Here is a 22,470-nt window from a genome sequence, read left to right on the forward strand (position 1 = left end):
CAAAAGTAACAAAAATAACTTTAAGAATGAAACTATAACTTTAATGTAAAGTAAAGCCCTTAGTGGGAAATGCACACCCACACAGACCTGCACACAGATGTTCGTACCAGCTTTATTCATAATTGCCAAAACTTGGAAGCCACCGAGGTGTCCTCCAGTAGGCGATGGGGAAATAAATATGGTCCATCCAGACAATAGAATATTCTTTAGTGTAGGAAGAAAGGAGCCATCAAGCCATGAAAAGACATGGAGGAAGCTTAAGTGCATATTACCAAGTGAAAGAAGCCAGGTTGAAAAGATCACAGACTGTATGATTCCAATTCTATAACATTCTGGAAATGACTGAACTATGGAGACAGTAGGTGAGTGGGTGCCAAAGGTCAGGGGAGGGACTTTGAAGCGAGTGAAGCTGTTATCCTGTATGATACAGTAATCATGAACACATGCCATTGTACATTTGTAAAAGCCCATAGAATATACAGCACAAGAGCGAACCAGCATCAATACTGGCTCGCATTATAACAAAGGCATCATACTAATGCAAGATGTTAAATAACAGGGAAGCTGGAAGAACTGCGGAAGGTGATGGGGTACATGGAACTCTATTTTTCTTCAGTTTTTCTATAAACTTAAAATTAAATAATAGCCTATTAATTTTTTTAAATTAAAGCTCTTACAGCATTTAATTTGTATAAAGGTAACGTGGGGCTTTATCCATCACTGTTTTATACTCTAGCTCATGAACTCCAGGAGAGCAGGAAGCTAGCCCGTGAGCAACAAAATGAATGAATGAGTGACTTAGTGAGTCACTTGGCAGCTCGGGGCTCGGCACGGAGCGGCATTCACGACATGAAAATGGGGTATAACCACAGCACTCTCGTGCTTAAAGCCGGGGAGGGAATTCCAGACTCATTACCGCGCACAAGGCCCCGATCTGAAGCTCCTTCGGCCCTCAGCGACAGGCTGGGCTCAGCCTTGGCACCAGGAACCCCGGACAGAGAAATGCTCTTTGAAGGCTGATCGTGTTGAAGAGAAAAGCTCCCTCTGAGGCTGGAGCCTTCGCGTCCCCATCGTGCTTCAACACTTTCCTTTCTCCCGCGTGGAGCAGGACTCAGCCAGAGCTGCTCCCTCGCATCGCCGTTCCTTCCTTCGCTGTTACCAGGACATAATGCTGCCTCCCCACTCGCGGTGGGAGCAAAGTTCCCTCCGTCAATCGACTCATTCTCAGAAGTTTTCAAGAAGTTTTTTCAAAGTAAGTTGTATTTAAAATAATGTCAGGACAGGATAGTGTCAGCAGTGTGGGGCTGTGGCAGATGGCATGCGGAAGCGTGAAGTGTGACAGGCACAAGGTGAGTTCTAAGGGTCCTTTTAGCAAGGACGGTTGTGACTATATGATTCATTTAAGCCGATTGACTGAAACAGATTCATCACAGGGTTCCTTACAGCAGCGCTAACAAGGGTATTTGCAATAATGTCAGCAACTGAAATGTCTATCTGGTAAGAAGGGTGGCTTGATAATTTTTCATCCAGGGCTCTTTTAAAAGTGAAAGAAGTGCTATTAATCATGACATCAGAGCTAAGGCCCAGTCTTGGAATATTCCAGGCAAGTGGGGATGCTCTGTCTCTACCCTTCAGGAAATGCTTGAGTAAATTTGGGTATATCCAGTTTGTGAGCTATGGTGATTATATAGATTTATAAATGACACATAGAATGTGTAAATGAGCTTAAGACATGTAACGTTAAGTGAGAAAAGCATATAAGCCAGTGTTCAGAGACAAGCAAGTGAACTACCCTGGGAGGAGCTATGCTGAAATATTCATCACAGCTATCTCTTAAGAGATGGAATCAAATATTTGTTTTCTTTGTGGACTTTGTGTATAAATATTTATGCCTCACCCTGTTCAGCACACCTGATCATATCACTTCTTTGCTTGAAATCCTCCACTTGCTTCCCTTGTTCTTGAAATAAAGCACCACCACCCCCCCCCCCCCCCCCCCCGCAACCTCTGTCACAATACTGCCTACAGGTCTTGCGTGAACCAGCTTCCTCTCCATGTCCCCCCTCAGCCACCTTGGCTTCCCCCTAGGCTCTTATGCTCACAGTGTCCCTTCCACCTCTGGGCCTCTGCCCATGCTGGTCCTTCCACTGAAAACCCTCCCCGCACTCGCCCGCGCTCATGTCCCGCTAACTCCCGCTCCTCCTTCAGATCTCAGCTTCGAGGTCACATCTGGAAGCCTTCTCAGCACCTCCAAATGGCCAGGCCCCTGTTCCCCACACCCACAGCTCCCTTTGCTACACGCTCCTCCCCAGGGAAGCTCGTTTATTTTGCACAGTGATTTGCTCTCTGAGGTCGTCCCTGCTGAACTGGAAAGTCCTTGAGGGCAAAGGTTATGCATGTTGTGACCCCCACTGTGCCTTGGCCCAGAGTAAGGGCTCGGTAGACATATGATGTCTGAACCTGGACTGTTGGTTCATTTCACATGAGCCTGCTTGATGCTTTTCTGAGTTTTCAAATTTTCCTTAATGGGCAAGAGACTCTGTTGCAATCCATACAATCAATAAGGTAATTGAACAGCAATATTCCCTAGTGCATTAAATACAATTTGATTTGCAAAAATTTCATTTATATACATTGCAATGACTTGTCTTTTATGTAAAGCAAGTCCCAATTCAGGGACTTTTCTCCCCAAAAGCTCAAGGCTCAAATCACAAGGCTACATTTTCAAGGCTTGGATGGGGCGGGGGCAGGAGTGAGAGGTGCTACCGATTGGGTTCCGCAGACTGATTTCTTAGGTGCAACCCACCACCACCACTGCCACAGCGGTGTCCTGAGAGCTGGCCTCTGCCTGCTTGTGGCCTGAAGCCCATTGCCGCCTATTAGGAGAGAACATTGTGCCTGGGGCATTGTCCCATGTCATTCCTGGTACCCCGCATCTTTGGAGGGTGCCATTTGCCGACAGGACCACAGAATGGTCCCTCATGCTCCCTGCAGCCTGCTCTCCACACAGCAGCCAGGCTGATCCATTTAAATCCACGTCAGACAATGTCCCTCCTGCACTTAATACCTTCCAGTGCTCCCTTCTCACCCAGAGCAAAAGTCAAGGTCCTTTCCATGGTCCATCAATTGGGCAACAACATGACATATTGTCCAAACCAGGGCACTTTGAGAGTGAAGGGGGCTCTACTTGTCCCACGGGGTAACCGTGGGGACCAGGACAGTGCTGAGTCCCAGGAGGGTCTATGCGACCTGGTCCCCTCAGCTTCCACAGCCTGTTCCCTGCCCTCTGCCCTCACTCATCCCTTCAGCGTCCTCCTTCTTGACACAGCTGTGAGCCCTCCTCTGGGCCCTTGCACTTGCTGTCCCCCTGCCTGGAATGCTGTCTTAGACACCTACAATGCCCCCGCCTCCTACCCATCTCTGTTCAAATGTCCCCCCTTCAGAGAGGCTTCCGGGACCTCTGGGAATAGCACCCCCACCTGCCATCACTCATCCCCCCCTTTTATTTTCCTCCCCGGCCCTCGCAGCCACATTGATAGACAGTTGATCTCCCCCTCCCGAAAGAGAGGCCTGTGAAATGGGGACTCTGCTAGTCACCCATTGCTGAATGCCCTGCCCCGCCCCCAGTGCAGGGTACAGAGCAGGTGCTCAATAAACGTTCCTCAGGCGATCGCATGAATTTGGGTGGGGAGGGCATTAGCACTGACTGAGCAACAGCTTTGGGCCAGACACTGTCCCTATGTCTTCTAATGTGACCCCCACTACCCACCAGGGCAGAACTCATCAGCCCCACTTCCAGGAGGAAACGGAAGGTCACTTGAGTCAACTTTTTTTTTCTTTAATTTTTATTTATTTATTTTTAACCCTCGCCCAAGGACGTGCTTAGAGAAAGGGAGGGAGGAAGGGGGAGAAACATCCTTGGTTGCCCTCCGCACCCCCCCAAGGGGGGATCTAACGGAAACCCTGGCAGTGCCCGCCTGGGAGCCGAATTGCTACCGTTTGTGGCCACAGGGCGATGCGCGGCCAACGAAGCCACTGGGCGGGCACTTGCTCCTCACTTAGTGACCAGCACCCGACGCAGGGCAGGCATTGCCTGCCAGCTCCCAAAGGACCAAGGCCCTCACGAGACCGTCCACGTCATTTTACAGAGAACTGTCCCCAAGAACTCCAAGGCCACCTCCCACGCCAGTTAGCGGAGACAGGGCCGCACTCAGGTCCCCAGGTCCCCAGACTCTCTGTCCAGGTCCTTCTCCAAGTCTGAACGTCGCAGGGATCTCACCTAAGACGGGAAAGCACCCCCGACTTTGCCCAGCACCAGGGCAGGCCCTTTAGGGGCCATGCTGGTGTGATGGGGTTAAGGGTGAGACAGGTGGGCATTTTCAGATGGCAAACTAATGTCACAGGAGATTAAGGATGAGGAGAGCCTTGGGGACAAGAGTAATGGGGCCTGGCCTGAGGTAGACAGAGATATGCCCAAGAGGGTGGGAGTGCAACTTATGTGCACATTACACAGAAGAGCAATTACAAACCTTTGTTATAAATCTCCACAGCTACCAAAAGAGGAGACATGAATCAAGAATGCTGAAATGACATCTATTAGGGTCCCATTGTTCCTGACTGTCGTGGGGATTTTCGTTGTCTTCGGTTTGGGGCCTTTAATTAACAGACAAGCCCCATCGCTGGGCATGTTTGTGCAAAGGGCTTGGAGTTGGGGGTGGGAGAGGGGAGATCCGAATCCGAGGGAATCATTATGATTGTCATGATCATTATGACAAGACTTTCCTCGCTGGCAGTGGTGTGCGGCGTTGTCGTGGAAACTGCGTGCTTATTAGCAACACGCTTTTTTTAGGTTACCAGGACGTTGGCATTCCTTAACCAATGCTGCTTTATGATCGCCGCACAGCGGCCTTGGTGACATGGACAAAGAAGCAAGGCTGCTGATGTTTTTATTCCAATTCTTCCTCCGGCTCACTCTCCATCTCCACAAATAGCTCATAAAAAAAAATAATCGCCCCTCTGGGGTGCAGAAAATGTTCTATATTGTGACTGAGTAGTGGTCACAGGGGCATAGACATATATCAGAATCCATTGAGCCATGCACGTAAGATTAAGTACACTTTTACAGCACATAAGTTATAGTCAATAAGAAACGGTTAATTTCATCTTTTTCTTATCACCTGGAGAAATCTGTCCTTTAAACCTCGGTCAGGTGACATCTGGAATACCATCAACAGAGGCACCGCCCTTTAAGAGGGGGCAGCAATGTGTGTCATGCCCCTCTTGAGTGTCAATATATTACTGAATCTTCACCACTGTCCAGAGAACTCAGTGTTTTTCTCCCCATTTGACAGGTCGAAACTGAGGCTCAGTGAAGTGCAGTGGCTTGCCCAGTCCCGCAGGGAAGAGGGACCTGAGCCCAGGTCTCTGTGACCCCTAGGCATGCTCTTTCTGCCTTGTTTGGGCATGCCCCCTTGACCAAGTGAAATGTGTCCAGAAAAGGAATTCCAGAACAAGAGCATTCTGGAATCCATACCATATGGGGAAAATAAAAAACAAAAAGGAGTGTTTCTCATTTAAAAGAGAGGTCACAAAAGAGTGGTGAGAGAGTGATATGTCTCATCCCAAACGTGTTGTTTGTCCTGCTCAATACTTAGGAAAAAAAAAAAATTACTTGCCTACATTGAAAACAATGCAAAGCCAGATTTCTGCAGTCTCTTAAAAATCAGACCTGGCTACTCTGGGCCCATATTCCCATGGTATACACTCTCCAGTTTGCTCCACTCCACCCAGCCACCTTCATTCACTAGGGGGGTGACCATTTACTGTCTGGTGGTCTGGTATTCATTCATTCTCCTGCTGGGAACCATGCTCCAATCTTCCTCTTGAGAACCACCCCCTTTCCCACTCCTAGGCCAGCTACTTTGAATTGGGTTGAGTACATCCCTGGCTCCAATTATCCATGCGGTTCAGTCCTGACAAATCATAGCATCACGTTCATCTTTCCACGATGATTGGCGTTAGCTCAGGATTGGACATATGACCCCTCCAGGGCCAATGAAGGTGCAATGAAACTGGGATTTGCTGTGAAAATAGCATGCTGGACTTGAACTTGCATGGTGTAGCCTGGATCTGCTGTCAGACATGTTACAACCATGTGGAGTCTTAGAATGAATCCAACACAAAGGAGAAAAGAGCCTAGTAATGGAGAGGTCCTGGTGTCTTTATTGAACCCCTTGATCAAGCTCTACCTGAAGCTGATGCCCGTATTCTTCATTTATGTGAACCAATACATTATTGGGGGTTTTGCTTATTTATTTTTTTGCTTCTTCAAACTATTGGAGATAGTTAGAAGCCATTTGTTTCCAAGTAACAGGAAAGTCTTCCCTAGAGAAGCTCCTGAGCTAGCAGACAGCAAGAACAAGATCCAATGAGTAAAAGTGACAGAATTCTAAATTTCCACCCAACACAAAGATGAAACTTTCCAATACTGAATCATTAAGAAGTAGTGGTATGTTGTGAAACCCAAGTCAATGAAAGCATTCAAGCAGATTAAAATTTATCATCAATGTGCCAATTCTGGCATGGGATAGGTGGATGGAAAAGTTAACCCCAACCTTAGGTTTCTTTCCAGCTGATGATCCTATGACTATCAAGAGTGGAATGTTACTCAAGAAGGACTTCCTGAACACCCGAGGGAGAGTCCTCCCCTACCTCTGTTATCCATCATTACTAAATCCCAATGGTTTCCTTCACAGTAATTACTACCATGTTAAGTTTCATTTTCAATTTACTTAGTTTTATTCTTAATTTTAGATTTATAATTTTGTTTACGTGTTCATTCCTGTCTTCCCCAACAGACTGCAAGTTCCAGAAGAGTGGAGACCTTGTCCATTTTAATTTCCTGGACCTCCATCACCTAGCAAAAGGCCTACCACACAGTAGGCCTTCAATTACCACTTTGTTGAATGAATGAGAGCATGAACAAGACCTCCCTGACCGTGTGTTTTCCATGAAATCACCCAGTAAGCTAGTGTCCAAATGGAACTCACGAAATCTATGGCCACTGTGTCTCTTTCACACCAGCCCTATTTAAAAACATCTTATCTATACCATTTAATGAAGAATGTCATTTCACTAAAGGACATCCTGCCACCCATTCTCCAGGGTGTTCTTCACCGTTGTCCAGGAACATTTTTCTCTCTTGCCCTGGTCATCTAGCATAGGTGACAGCCCCTGGGAGCTCTGTAGGCTTCGGGCTCCCTCTGCAGCACCTCCCACCCCTCTCCCCACTGTGTTGCTGCGTGCTTTAGCTTTGCCACTGTCCTGTAAGACAATGTAGGGAAGGAGGCTCTCACTTACTGAGTACCTACTATGTTCCAGGAGCTTTGCATATGATTGCTTCTAAACCTTTCAGCCACCTTGCAAAGTCGGCACCCTCAGTCTTTATTAGTCTTTATTTTACTGAACTAAGCCTTAGAGAGGCCAACTGACTTACACAGGGTCACACAAATCTCAACTTTAGGATTATGGTGCTCTAAAATTTGTGCTCTTTCTATTATCTTACATTTAGTTTTCTAACATTAAAATGTGTGTGTGCGTGCTCACACATGTGTGCCTGTGCATTTTTCATTTCCCAGCACTCTTCTCTGCAAATGGTGTTTTCACTCTCTGGGGACTGAGGCATACATACACACAGAACCCCAAGTCATCAGCAATTTTATTTATTTACTGTACTGAGGGAGTGGGGAATAACACAGGCCTACTAAAGATTAAGCAAATTCCACATAAATTGCATAAGTGGGATTTTTAAAAAGCACACAAAATAACCCTAAAACAATCAATACATTTCAGAACATCATGAGAGAGCTGGGAGTTATGCATGAAGAAGTGTGCTCAATAGACTCTTATGTAAATTAACCAAACTCAAGTCCAGTTCCTCTCCTATCCAGTCCAGCCTCCTGGACCCACAAACCAAACCACAGTGCCTGGGGACAGGTGAGCAGGAGAGACAGAGACAGAGAGAGGGGGAACTTTGGTTGAAATCAAGGCATCAGGAGATCTCTGCCTCTGATTCAGGGATATTTGAATCAAGGGAACTCATTTGGCATCAAGCACTTAATCATTTCATTCTTCTTTCTGGTTTTATTTTGACACTAAGAGGAGAGAATCATTATGGGGGGCGAGGGGGGCCTTTCTCGCTTTCGCGCTGTAGCTCCTGGATTCCCTCGCTCAATGCCCCTTGCATATGTTTGGCCAGATGGCTTGGACTCTTGGCGCCAGATTCAGCTGCTCAAGAACAAGCCTGTGTTTAACCTCATCAACTCGACTCAGCTTCAGTTCATCCTGGGGTAGGAGTGTGCTACCCATCAGTTTAATTAGTTTAATGAGGGCTGAGGGAACTGGTCCACATTCTGAATCTGTTGCACAGAACAAATTGGTTTGCCTGGCTCCCTCCTTGATCATTTCAGTATTCACAGGGAGGACTGCTCTCCGCAACCATTTAGGGAAGGGGTTGTCGCTCCCTTCCCCCGTGAGAAGTTGGGCGCTGTCCGGTACCCGCATGGACTGAAGGCCAGGAACTCAGTTCTTCAAGATGTGTGTTTCTAAACGAGAGCTGAGCACACCAACTGAGCCTTTAACCGGCTGGAAGGCTGAACCCTCCAGTGCAGAAACTCCTGCTCCAATAAAAAGCAGTGTCTGAGTATTTTACATAAAGCATGGTCTTCAAAGCGGGGTGCACAGGAGGTCCTTTGAGGTTTGGGAATGAAATATTAGGGCATCTATCTGTTTATTTCTCGTTTTACATTTCCACCTCATCTGTGTTTTATGATAAATGAGTATATCTGCATGGGGGGAGGCCATTTTTCTTCTGAGAGGGGCATGTGATCAGCAAGGCCTGGAAACAATAGATCTAGAGAGAGGAGGGTGTCAGCCTGGGTTTCTGGAACCGGGGAGTCACATGAACGGGGTGGACGGGTTGACATGAAAAGCAGTGGTTTTAGAGGCCTGGGGTCTGAGCCAAGCACACGTCTACTGAAGAGGGGACCCTCCCTCCTCCCCTCACTGACCCAGACACTGCCGTCCAGGCAGAAGGCAGGCGGCTGGGTTTGGGTGCTCTGCAGGCAACGCTGAGCCGAGCGCGGGGACAGGAAACATAAGGAGGAAAAATGAGCGCACTGGCCCTGGGGGAGGCTCCTGACGCACCGCCACGATGGGAAGGGTTTAAGCATCCAAAAGCTCCCTGGAGTAGGCACTGGGGTCCTCCTCAGACCGAGTTACCACCTTGAACTGGCGCCGGAGAAACCCGCCATAGCGCTTCTGGTTGTCCCACTTGAGCTTGGGACGGATGCGCCGCAAGAAGCCCCCGTAGCGTTTGTACAGGTCCTCATGACCCACCCTGTCCCCATCCCCATCCCTGTCCCCTGCCCCTGCCACCTCTGAGCTCCTCTTGGGGTATTTGCGCAAGAAGCCCCCATAGCGTTTGACCTGCTCCTTGGGGTCCTCGTCAGAACCCAGGACTCCAGCTTCCATGGCGCCATCATTCAGCTGGGTGTCCCCCAGCAGCTCCGACTCTGATGCCTCCTCCAACCTGCCAGAGAGGCCCCCGAGCTTCTCCGCCAGGCTCCTGCTCAGCGCATTCCCCTCCGCGGGGGCGCTGAGGACGAGTCTGCTTCTCTCCGGCTCTTTCAGGAAGGGCGCCCCGGGCTTGGTCAGCTCAGCCAAGGCCTCTTCCAAAGCTGCCTTGCTCTCCGAGTCTCCCATACCGTTGAGCCCGAGCGGGAAGGGAGTGAAAAAAGACAGAAGGCCCTGGCACCTCTCCCACTCCTCAGTGGGCAGCAGGGCAGCCTGGCATTCCAGGGAACAAATCTGCAAAAGACCACAGTAGTATTGTCACCCCCATTAAACTGTCAAAGCACATGTACTGCCCACCCCAGAGTCCTCTGTCCAGTGCAGAAAATCAAAATAAGCCATGATCACTAAGCCCTGGGCTGCCCACTTTAATGCTTCCAGTGGTGCATAAAGGGAGGTGACTTTGTGCCCACGTGGAAGATGAGGAAACAGACGTGGGCAAACAAAACAGCTTTCCCAGGGCACATGGCTGCAGGTGGCAATGCCAAAATCGGAAGGTCTTCCCAGTGCTCTACTGAGCTCACCCGTCTCCTCCATGTCTGACTCCAGAGAGCAGTTGCTCCCCCCAACCTTTCCTAGGTGTGTAGGATGCTGCAGACACATTATAGGGCAGGACGGAAGCAGTCCAGAATGGGGGAACCCATGAGGGGACACGTAAGTGTTCATCAAATCTGGGGGACAATGGTATCTACTTCATAGGAGTGTTGGGAGGACTCAAACATCATGAGATCATGATGACAATGATGGCGACAATACTGGACAACTCTGGAACTTAGGCCCAAGCAGTCTAATGTCAGGAGTCTTCATGCTTAACCACTGGTCTCTGCTGGGATCGTGTATGAGCAGCACCTGGCTAGCTGTGCTCGTCTCAATGAAAAGTGGGTAGAATTGTAAATTTAATACTTTGCACCATCATTTCATGGAATCACCCTCATTTTGCAGATGAGGAAACTAAGGCTCAGAGAGAAGGTTCCAAGGTCATGGAACTAGAAAGTAGCAGAACCAAGCCTGCATTCTGTCCACCACACCCTTGGAACCTCTACTCCACACTGCGGTCACAGGAGAGCAACGTGGGGAAGCTTGATTCAAAGCAAAGCCCATAAGGCTGGGCCAAAAGATGCTAAGACCCAGATCCTGGTATTTAGGGGCAGTAGAAAGAGCTCCTTCCTTGGGAGTGACTAGATTTGCAGGTGCCCATCAGCCTGGCGGTAAGAAGCCCTGAAAAGTTACTTGAAGGATGCTGACTCCTGAGGTCAGCACACCTCATGAATGACACTCCTTGTTGCCAGGCATCAGGTTCCCTGGAAACCTGAGCCTCTGTCTCAGGCCTGAGTCAGCCCATGCTGTTGACGTCTGGAAAGGGAATGGGAGCTAGAAAATAGCAGTCCCTGGCTCCCAAGCTGACCACAGAGCAGGACACGCCCTGCACCAGGGGACAGGTCTATAGGACAGGCACTCTGCTGTCCTATAGATGGTCCCTTCCACTGCCCCCAGAGCCTGGGCATCCAGGAGCCTTGCCTGAAACCTACCAGGGGGTTGACGGGTTTGGGCCCATCCTGGGTCTTTGCAGCACACAAGGAGCAGCGAGACAGGCAGTCCGCTGAGGCAGAGGGGAGCACAAGGAAGCAAGCAGCCAGCACCAGCCCCTGCCACGCCATCCTGTCTTGGTTCTTCCTGCTGGGAGGGGAGAGAGAGAAGACAATGGGATCTGTGATCGCCTATCCTGTGGGGTGTGTACTGAGCCTGCAGTCACCTCATCAGCTCCTGCTGCAGATGACAAAACAGAGGCCCAGAGAGGCACAGTGGGTGCCCAAGGCCAAGGGTCAAGGAAAGGAACTAACATGCACTGAGTGCCTCTGCTGTGTGCTAGGAGCTTCCCTACACAGTTCACTTTTAATCTGCACAGCAGTCTATTAAAAGTTGTCCCTTTCATAGTTAACTCCATATAATCCAAATATCAAGACCAAAAGCCATTCGAATGGGGGCACAAGATAGTTCTCCAAACTCGAAGTGGGGAGTTCCCCCAAGACACCCGACCAGGGCAGGGCTCCATGCCCCTCCCAGCCTGGTCCCTGTGACCTGGCTCCTCTAATGCCGCTGTCAGGAATGGCTGCCCTCCCTCCTCCAAGTGCCCCAATCCTGCAAGCCGCCCTGTTTGCTCATGTGCTTAGGGATTTATAAGATTCCACAGCATGACCCCAGAGCCCCACACTGCAGCCCAGAGCAGGTCTCCCTCCTCAGAACCCCCAGTCGGTTCCCCCATCAAAGCCAGCCTGACAGTGGTCCCAGCAACCATGTATGAAGCCCCTGCTGTGCTTCAGGCTTGAGCTAAGCCCTTAAATCCATTGTCTCATTTATTCCTCCCCAGTGAAATGCGCACTTCCAGTTTGATGACTTGCCCATTCCTCCAGTGAGTGGAAGCTGGGACGCAAAGCCATCCTGCTTGTCTCTCCACGCGTGTGCCCTTAATGATCACAACTTCTAGAACAGCTGACTCATTAACAGCTGACCCTCCATGAGACCCAGAGGGCCCCATGCGCAGATCTTTGACTTGTATACTGTTCTCAATCCACCCACTAACTCTGAGAGATGGGCACCATTATCCCCACTTTATAAATGACAAAACTGGTGCTCAGAGAGGCGTGGTAAATCCCCCGAGGTTGCAGAACTCACGTCCGTCGGCCTGTCTTTGGCTGGGCAAGGTCTGCTCCCCTAAGCCGGGAGGCTCAGACAAGAGAACAGAAGTTCATCCCATGTCTCTCTCCTGCCCTCGAGTTTCTCACTCTATCAGGGGCTGAGCGGATTTGGGTTCCAGGTGAGCGAGCTGTGCCTCCTGCGTGCGGATACAAAGCAGGCAGCTCATGTTTTCTCTGATACCAGCGATGGCTGGGCTGGCCTGTTACAAGATTAGCAGTGAATTAACCAGCAGGGGAGGGAGGCCTCCGCCGCCCTCTCGCTCCTGGCCGGAGGCTCCCCGCACAGGGTGGCTGCTGCAGCAGGCGGCCTGATTTGAGATCTTGTCGTCCCCAGGCAAAAATAGTGTCAGCATCCTTTCCTTTCATCCGTTCACTTTATACTTAATAATAATAATTCTAGCTGGTCTAATGGTTGTTAAGCCCTTAAGATGTTCCGAGCAATTCTCCGGATGAACTCATTTATGCGCCCACAGCCGCCGCATGCTGTGAGCGCTGCCGTCAGGCTGCTTCGCAGATGAGGAAACTGAGCTAAGATTCTAAAGCTCGCAGGTGGCCACGCTGGGATCTGTACCCAGGCCGCCTGGCTCCAGAGCTCACCTTGGCAACCAGGGTGTACTGTCCCAGCCCCTTAAATCCACGCCTCCCCAGCCTCCTGCTTCTCCCTCTCGGGGTCCATCTCAGCCTCCTCTTGGCTCCAGAGCAGCCTCCCGATGCCTCCAAGACACCCTCCCCACAGCAGCCACGGGACGATTCTGAAACGCCTGACTGCCGCCCTGCCTTGCATCCTGGCTCTCCGTTGCCTTTGAGAGGAAGCCTGCCCTGTAGCGGGGGCTCAAGGGCTTTCCTCCTGAGAAGGGCTGACATTGACCAGGGCACACTGGGTCCCATAGCATCTTAATGTAAGGGGTCTTTATAACAGCCCCGTAAGGCTGGGACTAATATTCTTCCCATTCTGCAGATGAGGAAATGGAGGCACAGAGAGATTATGCCATCTGTCTAAGGTACCCCAGCAAATGCACAGCACCCGGACAGGGTGAGAGCTCTGTCTGACCCGGGCCTTACCACTCACCGCCAGTTTGGGAAAATTAACTCCTTCTGCCGTGCTTCACTTTTCTCTACTATAAAAGGTGGCTAATCATAATGCTTCAAAGGGTTGGTGCAGGAATTAAATAAGCAATCGTGTAAAGTGTCTAACACGTACTAGGTGATTTAAAGAGTAAAGAATGAAGGCTCTATTCCAATATTACTTGGTCTACAGGTCATGAGGAAAAAGGAGGGCAAAAAGGAGTGATAATATAGGGCCTGGAACACGGGGAAAAACAAACAAAAAAATTATTGAATGAATTTACTGCCGTATGTGGAAGACTCACTGTGTGCCAGGCAGGGCTGAGTACGCCTTATTCAGAGTCGCACCAATCCAAAAACAGCCACCACTTCTCAAGAGCCTACTAGGTGCCAGGCTGTGTGCTACCACTTTACACACATTATTCTAATCCTCCAACAATCCACAGGTGAGTGTCATAAATATTCAGAGGATAAGACTGAGGCTGGAAGAGAAGTTCACTCGGCTTGGAAATGGGAGAGTTGGGCTTTCTGACCAGATGTCTCTGGGTTAAAAGGTGACGCTAATAGACATGTATCGGCCCTGAGATTTTCCTAAGAAATCCCGTTTCCTTCCTTTTGTGGAATAAGTAAATTACTGAGCAATGTCAGATGGGTCCCAAGGGAGTATTTTCTCCTCTGCTCTGGGGATTTGCTCGAAATCCATATGTCAGAGGTAGCCCTGCCTGCCTGTCACCTGATTTGGGATGAGCTGAGGAGAAAAGGGACTTGGCCATTCATGGGTATGAGGCAGAAATCAAACCCCTTGGTGTGCTCGAGGGGCGGCAATGGGCACACAGACCCCACTGGAGGGCTCATGTGGCCCAAGGCGAAGAAGGAGCCTCTCGCGTGGACCTGGCAGGCCAGGGGGCCTCCTAACAGCCTCCCAGAGAAAAGGCTCCACACTTCCCAGTTTCAGAAGCATTTCCTTAGCACTGCCTCCCGGCGCTTTGCGACAGCCCAGTGAGGGCAGTGTGGGCTGGTGGAGGAGGGTGACTTCTCCATTGAGAAAGGAAATTTTGGACTCAGCAGCCTACTCAATCACATGATGCAATTCCTTACAATAAATCTCCTTCTCGTCCTCTCATTTCTATGTCCCGTTCTGTTTCTTGCTGTTTTGTCCATGGCTGACTTCATGCTCAAAAGCATAGCTGCATAATGGAACTGTAAGACCCAGGATGCCAAAAATACTTACTTTCTGGCCCTTTACAGGAAAAGTTTGCTGACCCCTGCCTTGATTCATTTTATAACCATTTTATAATTTTAGTTATTCGAATAGTTTTAAAGCTGGTTTTCCTGGAAAAATCAGAGGTGAATCACTTCTCTCCAAGCCTCAGTATTCTTATCTGTAAATGGGGTCTCACCTTCCTGCCATGTGTCCATAAGGACCTACTAAGACAGCACCATTTATATGGCCAGCACATAGAAGGCCCTTTTTTTGTTTTGTTTTTTTAGAAACAGTGACTTTTTAAAAATTGATTTGTGGTCCTTGTTGATCCTCACCCAAGGATATTTTCCCTTTTTTGTTTGTTTGTTTGTTTTTTTAGCCTGCAACCCAGGTACGTGACCTTGACTGGGAATCGAACCCGAGACCCTTCAGTGAGCGGGCTGACCCTCTAACCACTGAGCAACCCCAGCCAGGGCTTAATTGATTTTTTTGAGAGAGAGAAACATCCCTGTGAGAGAGAAACACTGATCAGCTGCTAGGCGCCCCGACGGGATGGAACACAACCCGTGTTCCTGACAGCATCAGAACCAGGACCCTCCGGTGCACAGGCTGGCCCTCCAACCAACTGAGCCACACCAGCCAGGGAAGGCCCTTTTCACACTCAGGGCCCCAGAGTTCCTTGAAAGGGAAAAAACTGCTTGACCTATTATCTCCTCTTGATGATATTTCTGTATTGTATTCAGAGGGCTTGGAGGAACTGCAAGCGTTTTTGTTTAAAAAGCCAGCATGGAATAATAATGGCTTGATTTAACGTCGCAATTATCTCTCCAAGCACTTTATCGCATATGATTATCCCTATTTGATAGAAGAGGAAATGGGAAAAGGTAGAAATGAAATCACTTGTTTAAGGTCACATCATGAGTCAGGAGGGAAATGGAGACACAGCTGGGGCCTCCCACACCAGGCGTGACTCGAAGGGAGGAGATGGCGTCCTTTCAGTGACCCTCAACAACACACGTCACAATAGCCGACAGGCACTGCGTGGCTTCTCTGTGCTGGCTGGGCTTCTCATGGAGCCCACAAGGCAGGGGCTATAATTACAGGTTCAGGTTCCAGGTAGGAAGAGTGAGAACCGAGTGCCAAAGTGTCACCACAGTCCTGAGCACAGGCATGGCAGAGCTCAAGTTCTCTGAGTCTATAGCATCCACTGTTTAAGGCACAGCTATGGGGCCAAGCTCACTGCTATCCCTTTTATTTCAGTTATTGCATTTTAAGCCTCAGGAGAACCTAGTAACCTGGGCGCTATGAGCCCCATTTTCTAGGTGGGGAAGCAGAGACTCAGAAAAGCACCATGACTGGGCCAAGGCCAACAGGCAAGGACAGAGCAGAATCTGCCTTACAGCCTGCGACTCCACTCCACAAACCATCCCAGGTGCAGGTACACATTAATGTCCATCAAATTCCCCCACCAAGCTATCCTTTCATGAAGGCGAGTTTCAGGAGTTTTACTTCACTGGAAAACATATAAAGTTCTGTATTGTGGGTCTCTAGTGGGCTGGCAAAGGGACATCCAAAAAACCTGAGCACAGTGCTTTTGTTAGGCCTTTAGCATCATTAACAAAGAATAGATGATCAATTTAGGGAGACGGGGGTCTGGGGTCTGAAAGGAAAGTGAAGCTGCCATTTAGTCCCACAAGAATAAAAACAGAACATAGGCTGAGGGCCCACGCCAAGGGTCCCCCAACTCTCTCAGGCCACTTATTGTCCAGAAACCAGAGTGAAAGACAGACAGCCCTGCCATTGATGGTCAAGGTGGGATTGTTAACTACACTTTTAAAAGAATGTATTTCAAAAGCAGGATTCACATGGAACACCCACCCTTTGCTACTTGAGGCAATTAAGAAATGGAGAGAAAGGAAGAAAGAGGGTGGGCCAGAGAGAGATGGCAGTGAAGAGACACACAGAGCGGGGGAGAGAGATCAGAAGGAGCAGCAGAGATGCGACTCGCATGCACGGGGAGAAATGACACATAGAAAATCAGAGAGTGAGATGGAACAGACTGACAGATCTCAGAGGGGAGGGGGTGGGGAAAAGGAAGAGATTAACCAAAGAACTTATATGCATATATGCATAGCCCATGAACACAGACAATAGTGTGGGGAAGGCCTGGGGTGGGGCAGGGGCTGTGAGGAGGGGGGCAAAGGGGGGAATGGGGGACACCTGTAATACTGTGAACAATAATATATATATAAAGAAAATCAAACAGTGAGATGATAAACAATGTGGGGAAAGGAAATAAAGATGACAGAGATGGAGAGCGAATTAATGGGAATGAGAGGAGGAAGGTATAAGAAAAGAAGAGGGGGAGCAAAGGGGGGAAGAAGAGGGAAGGAACATGAGAGAGAGAAGGAAGGAAGGGAAGTGGACTTTGATTAGCAGGTTGACCTACTATGTGAATCACAAATACCAGTTCTCTCATCCTGCCAGTGGACCAAAGACCCAACCACATAATAACTGCTCCACAAACCTTTGTCAGGTTAAATTGAACTGTCCAGTAACAGGTCAAGGAGCCAAGGAATGGTGGGCAAAATGCCCCCTGGTGAATATGCCTGCAGCCGACCACTCTGACCAGCAGGAGGGCTGGATGGCCTCAGAGGGAAGCCGCCAAGCCAAGGGATGTGTCTTACGGGCCTGGACCATTTACCCTCCTCCTGCCAGGAGCATCATCTGGGCCCAGAATGGGAGGAACTAAGGAAGTCCAACTTCAAAGGACCCAGAGACACCTCTCCCTCTCCAGGGCCTGATCCTGGGCTAACCTGGGTGTCTCCAGTAAGGTTTACTACCCACCACAATGGCCAGCTCTGTCTTAGTGAAATTGTTTTAGACCTTTGTCAAACCCAGTGAAATTAACCAACATTTATGGGCTGAGATGAGCAAAAATGATGAGAGAAATCAGTTAGCTGGACACACTTCCTCAGACACGTGTTAAAATCAAACCACCAACTATTGATCCTGCTCAAATTGATGGAAGACATCTAATAAATACAACAATTGTGTGAGAATGACCCGAGGAGGTTGGCAGTGGGCCGGGGAGTCAGGGAGGATCGATCAAATGAAGAAATAAAGTCTTCTGTTGTGTGGAGAGAATGGGGTGGGGAGGGGAGAGCCGTGCCTTCCCCACAAACAGGAAAAAATAGACGTTCGATCCTATTTTCCGGATATTGCACACAACATAATAGAGTGAGACGATCAAGGACTATAACAGATTGAGGGGAGGGAAAGGGTCCAACTCTGCCACTTGGAACAGTGGAAACCTGAGCAGCTGTACTAGCATTTGAAGCATATACAGTATCCCGTAGGAGTCTCACAATAACCCCAGCAGATATGGGTGAAGAAATTAACACTCAGAAAGAGACAGCTACTATCCCCAAATCACACAGCAAATGAGTGGTGGGATCTGAACCCAGCACTGTCTCGGGTGTTGTGAGATAGGCATTTAGATGCTACATGGAGTTACCTCGAGACCCCAATTTCTTTCCATGTGTTTTAAGGGAAATGCAAATTTCTCAAACAGCCCCAGGGCTGGTCTCTTTGCCTGCTCCTCTAAAATGTGCTGGGTTCCTCAGGAACCACTGTGACATCCCTCTCCCAGCTGCCAGTGGATCACAGGATTTACCTGCCACCCATCACAACTCTAGCTCACCTGGGGCAAAGCAGTGGGCTCCAGATCCCTCCAGCAAACGCAAACCTCCCCCAGCCAATGTAACTTACCCGCTTGGGCTGCTGCAACAGCTCCCCACACAGATCTCAACGCCTGGAGATAAATGACCTGCAAAAATAGAACAAAAGGCAAGAAGAGGTGGGGTTGGGGTGGCAGGTTCGATGGTAAGAGGGGGAGCAGTGGGGAGAAGAGGAAGATAAAAGGATTCACATTCAGAAACGTTCCGCGATGGATCTTGGCTGGAATGCCTGTCAAATTAGAAAGACAAGCCTCGTCTGTTTTACCAACCCTTGTAAGAAAGACGGTAATGAAGACTTCGATCTGTGGGAGGGGAATTGAAATCAGATCCAATAACTAGAAAGAGCTTGTTTCCCCCTTAGAAGCTTGGAGGCTTAATTAAGGAGTGTTTGTAAAGATTCTACATAAAAGATACCCAGGAAAAAGTAGCAGGTCTCAGAATTTACTCTTCAGCCTCAGAGTTGTGGGCAGGTTTTTTTGCCCCCCTGAAACTCAGCGCTTTTTCGCTAGAGTCAAACTTTGAGATTCTATAACACTCTCGAGTGCGGATATCTTTACCAGCGAGCAAATGGCTTTCACTTGAGAGCTTCTTTCCTGCCTGACTAGGCTCCTGCGGCTGCAATTTACATGAAAGCAACAAGTCCTTTCAAGTAAAATTGACAAGTAAAACCCGCTAAGGCTGGTTCTCCAGGCCAGGTGTCACTCTCTTTCCCGTTCCTTCCCAACAAGACAGCCCCAAACTTCATTTCTGTGTGGAATTACGTCAAAGGGAGCCACTCAAGCCAGTACTCTGTCAGCAATTAAACGCGATCCAAAAAGAATGAAGAGGCTGAACTTGGCTGTGCACTGATGTACATGGTTCACGGTAAATGCCAGAGCCCCGAAGCTCATTAACGTCCCCAAGCCCTTGTTCTCTAAGTCCAGTGAGAATCACTGACCTTTAAAAATCACTCCGATTAGCTAAAACTCTCACTTCTTCCACCCAGGGTGCAGTCCCATTCTGTCCCATTCTCTCAAGGGAAATGCTATGAGGTGGATTGTAGGACCAAGAAGACCCTGGAGCTAAAACGGAGCAGTGGTTCTCTTGGGAGAGGACAACCCACCTGTTTTAAGCCAGGACTGTGGGAAGAAGGAAATTCCAAAGAGCAGTCTGTCTCCCACTGCTCTGTCTTTTGTAAACTAGCGTTCTAACTGTAACTATGTCTTCCAGATAATTAGACCCAAACCCAAAATCCCCCAGCCCAAGCTCCCACCATCTCCAGGTCCAGAGGACCAGGCAAAACAAAACCAAGAGAGATTCCAGTGCCCCTCTGGATATTACCTGTGATCTTCTTTGTCCCTGGGTAGCTTCTGCCTGAGCAGGTCGGAGGGTGGTAGCAGGTGGCCGGTCCAAGACTCAAGGGCCACCCTGACTCCGGCTTGGAAGGAGATGCCAAAGAGCCGACTGTGAGAGACACCAAAGCCCCTTCGAATGGCAGTTCTGGTGCCTCACCCCCTTTTATGGATGAGAGCCTTCCCCTGTCGCTCAGCCCTTGCTGAGCACAAGCTGCTCAGAGCCAATGGGGAGGTAGCTCTGAGCAGTCAGAGGCGCAGACCCCAGGGTCCTTCAACTTGAACTCCCTGGGCCCGACACAATAGGCTTCGTGACGGGGATGTGGAGGTGGAAGCAGCCGCGCTGGGAGGGGGCGGATTCTGGGTGTAGTGCTGTTTGTCACTTGAAATCCGGCCACTTCAGTCTGATGCATTTGCAGGAGAGTTTCACAGAAGAAAAAAAGAGAGAGAGAGAGGTAAGGGAGGACAGAGACAAAAAGAGTTAGAGAAAGAGACAGCAAACGAGAGTCAGAGAGGGACAGACACATAGAGATCTAGAGACAGATGGAGATGGGGGGGGAGTCAGATGGATATAGAGACAGATGGAGACAGAGAGTCAGACAAACAGAGAGCAAAACAGAAAGATTCAGAGAGAATCAGAAACAGAGAGACAAAAAGTGTCCAGGGTGTCAGAGAGACAGGGAGAAACTGAGTCCAAGGAAGAGAGAGAAGGAAACCGAGAAAGAAGACAGTCAGACTCGAGCCCACACGGAGAGCCAAGCAGACACTGAGCCAGAGGCAGGCAGAGTCCGGGAATACGGGAGCCACGAGGAGGGGAGCAGCTGAGCGAGCCAGCGGGGCGCGCATCACCCGGTGCTGTGCTGTGGCAACTCTGTGTGCCTGGTGCACGTGTGTGCTGGAATGTTTTTGTGCATACATTTGTCTGCAACCCACAGCTGATGCTAGAAGAAGCCTGGGCCGGTGCCAGGCACAAGCAGCCCTGGCAGGAGTACAGCCCTTCCCCAGCAGCCAGGAGCTGCAGTTGACTTCTCTCTGGCAGCCACACAAAGCGAGTATCATGAAGTCCCCCTCAGAATACATGGGCTGTGATGTGTCTCTGCATGCACACGGCCGGGGGGCAGGGCACACCCACCTCACGTGCACCCTCGGCCTGAGCCAGCAGCAGCTTGAAGGCTGCACGCTCCATGGCTGCGAGGCCCTTCCAGATCGCAGGGGGTCTCCGTGTTTGGAAGAGAACACGGGATCTCTCCTCAGTCAGCAGCAGACAGGCACTTTACGGTGGGAGGCATGACTGTTTCAGGAGTCTGCCAGGGGCTGCCCATTTTGTGGGCGCTTATCTGCACCAAGCTGTTATTCAAAGCTGACGGGTGTAATCCTCCAACCCGGCCAGGTAGTGAATATTATCCCCACCTTGAAGATGAGGCTTGAGAGCTGAGAAACTTGCCCAAAGAAATGCAGAAAGTAAGCCCTCAAGCTAGGATCCAAACCCAGGTTTATCTGACCCAGAGTCCGTGCCCACTCCCTCGCCCCGCCTTGGGCACGCAGCCTTGAACCTGCCCACCACGGTGGGGGCGGGGCGCTTCCTTCCCTGGGACAGTCTCTCCACCTGCGCAGAGTAGGAGAGGGCTGCGCCTGGTAATGTTTAAGATGCACTTTGATTCCCAGCTCTGCCACTCACCAGTGGAGAGACCTTAGAGAAGTTCCCAGCTTCAGCCTCCGTTTGCTCATCTGTGAAATGGGGATAACAGTATCCAATTCATCGGGCTCTCGCGGGGGTGCCACAGGAGGATGTGCGCAGCGGCACTTGTGGCAGCCACACTCTCTGAGGCCCCACCGCCACCTGGCCCGGGGGAGTCACGTCATCGCTCTGATGTGTCCGGTTCCCCGGGGCCTCTTGCTCTTCCCGCACCGCTTCATTCCAGGGAGGACGAGGGAAGGGGCCGCCTGCGAGCACCTACTACGTTTGAGACATTTTGCGTATTCACTGGATCCTCGCAACAGACGAGCATGTGGCATGGGTATCACAACGCATCCTCAGAACGATAAGGCAACTGAAGGTCAGGGGGTCCCAGCACACAGGGAGGGCGGAGGAGTTGAACCCAGTCCCGTGAGCCCCAAGGCTCAGCCCTGCACCCCCCAGCCCTGAGATGCGGTCTCCCGCGCCCTCCCCAGGGAGGACTCCGCGGGACCCTGCCCCCTCCCCCTCCATAGTCCCAGGCAGCACCTTGGGTCTGGCAGGCAGATACAGGAGGTTTCCGGGTGCCCTCTGGGGAAGCCCCAGCCCCAGCACCTGACGGCCACGGCCACGGGTTAGCACCGCAGGCTGGCTTCCCACCCGGCAACCCGAGGACTTGGGTGGAGTCTGCTTACTGAGACCCCGGGAATATGAGCGCCCTGGGGTGAGCGTCTCCCCTGCCCAAGCCCAAATCCGCATGGCAGCTGCCCTCTATCCACTATTCTCCCCCGCCCCAGCTCTGCCTCTGTAAGCTCTTAGTAATCACCTTCAAACAAACAAAGACTCCAAGAGATGGGCCAAATGGCTCCCATTCCTGGAAGTCAGCAGGCACCAGAATAGAGGAGCAGGGGCCTCTCCTCGCCATTGTTCATCATAAAGAGAAGTAAAGACAGCGATGGTAGCGATGCTGCGGATAATCCTGCTTTAAGCGACTAATGCGGAACATCCTTCACCCCCAGAGTCTAATGTCTGCCTCACAGTAAATGGTTCATTCATGTGCTTTTCCTTTCCTTCTACAATGTTCTTTACACACACACCACAGGACAAGGCCAGGAACAGCTGACTCCCT

General features: G+C 50.2%; 1 protein-coding gene across 1 annotated transcript; it reads right to left on the reverse strand.

Moving 5' to 3' along the window:
• Positions 1 to 9,222: 9,222 nt before the first annotated feature.
• Positions 9,223 to 18,925, reverse strand: PDYN (prodynorphin). The gene is made up of 4 exons (XM_016215801.2): positions 18,893 to 18,925; positions 18,367 to 18,424; positions 11,160 to 11,307; positions 9,223 to 9,867 (listed from the first exon to the last, which is right to left on the reverse strand). The coding sequence occupies exons 3-4, from the start codon at positions 11,286 to 11,288 to the stop codon at positions 9,223 to 9,225; spliced, it is 774 nt and encodes a 257-aa protein (XP_016071287.2). The 5' UTR covers positions 11,289 to 11,307; positions 18,367 to 18,424; positions 18,893 to 18,925.
• Between the last annotated feature and the right edge of the window lie 3,545 nt (positions 18,926 to 22,470).

This window comes from Miniopterus natalensis, chromosome 7 (genome assembly GCF_054644295.1).
Source record: "Miniopterus natalensis isolate mMinNat1 chromosome 7, mMinNat1.hap1, whole genome shotgun sequence".
In the NCBI taxonomy this organism is placed as follows: domain Eukaryota; kingdom Metazoa; phylum Chordata; class Mammalia; order Chiroptera; family Miniopteridae; genus Miniopterus; species Miniopterus natalensis.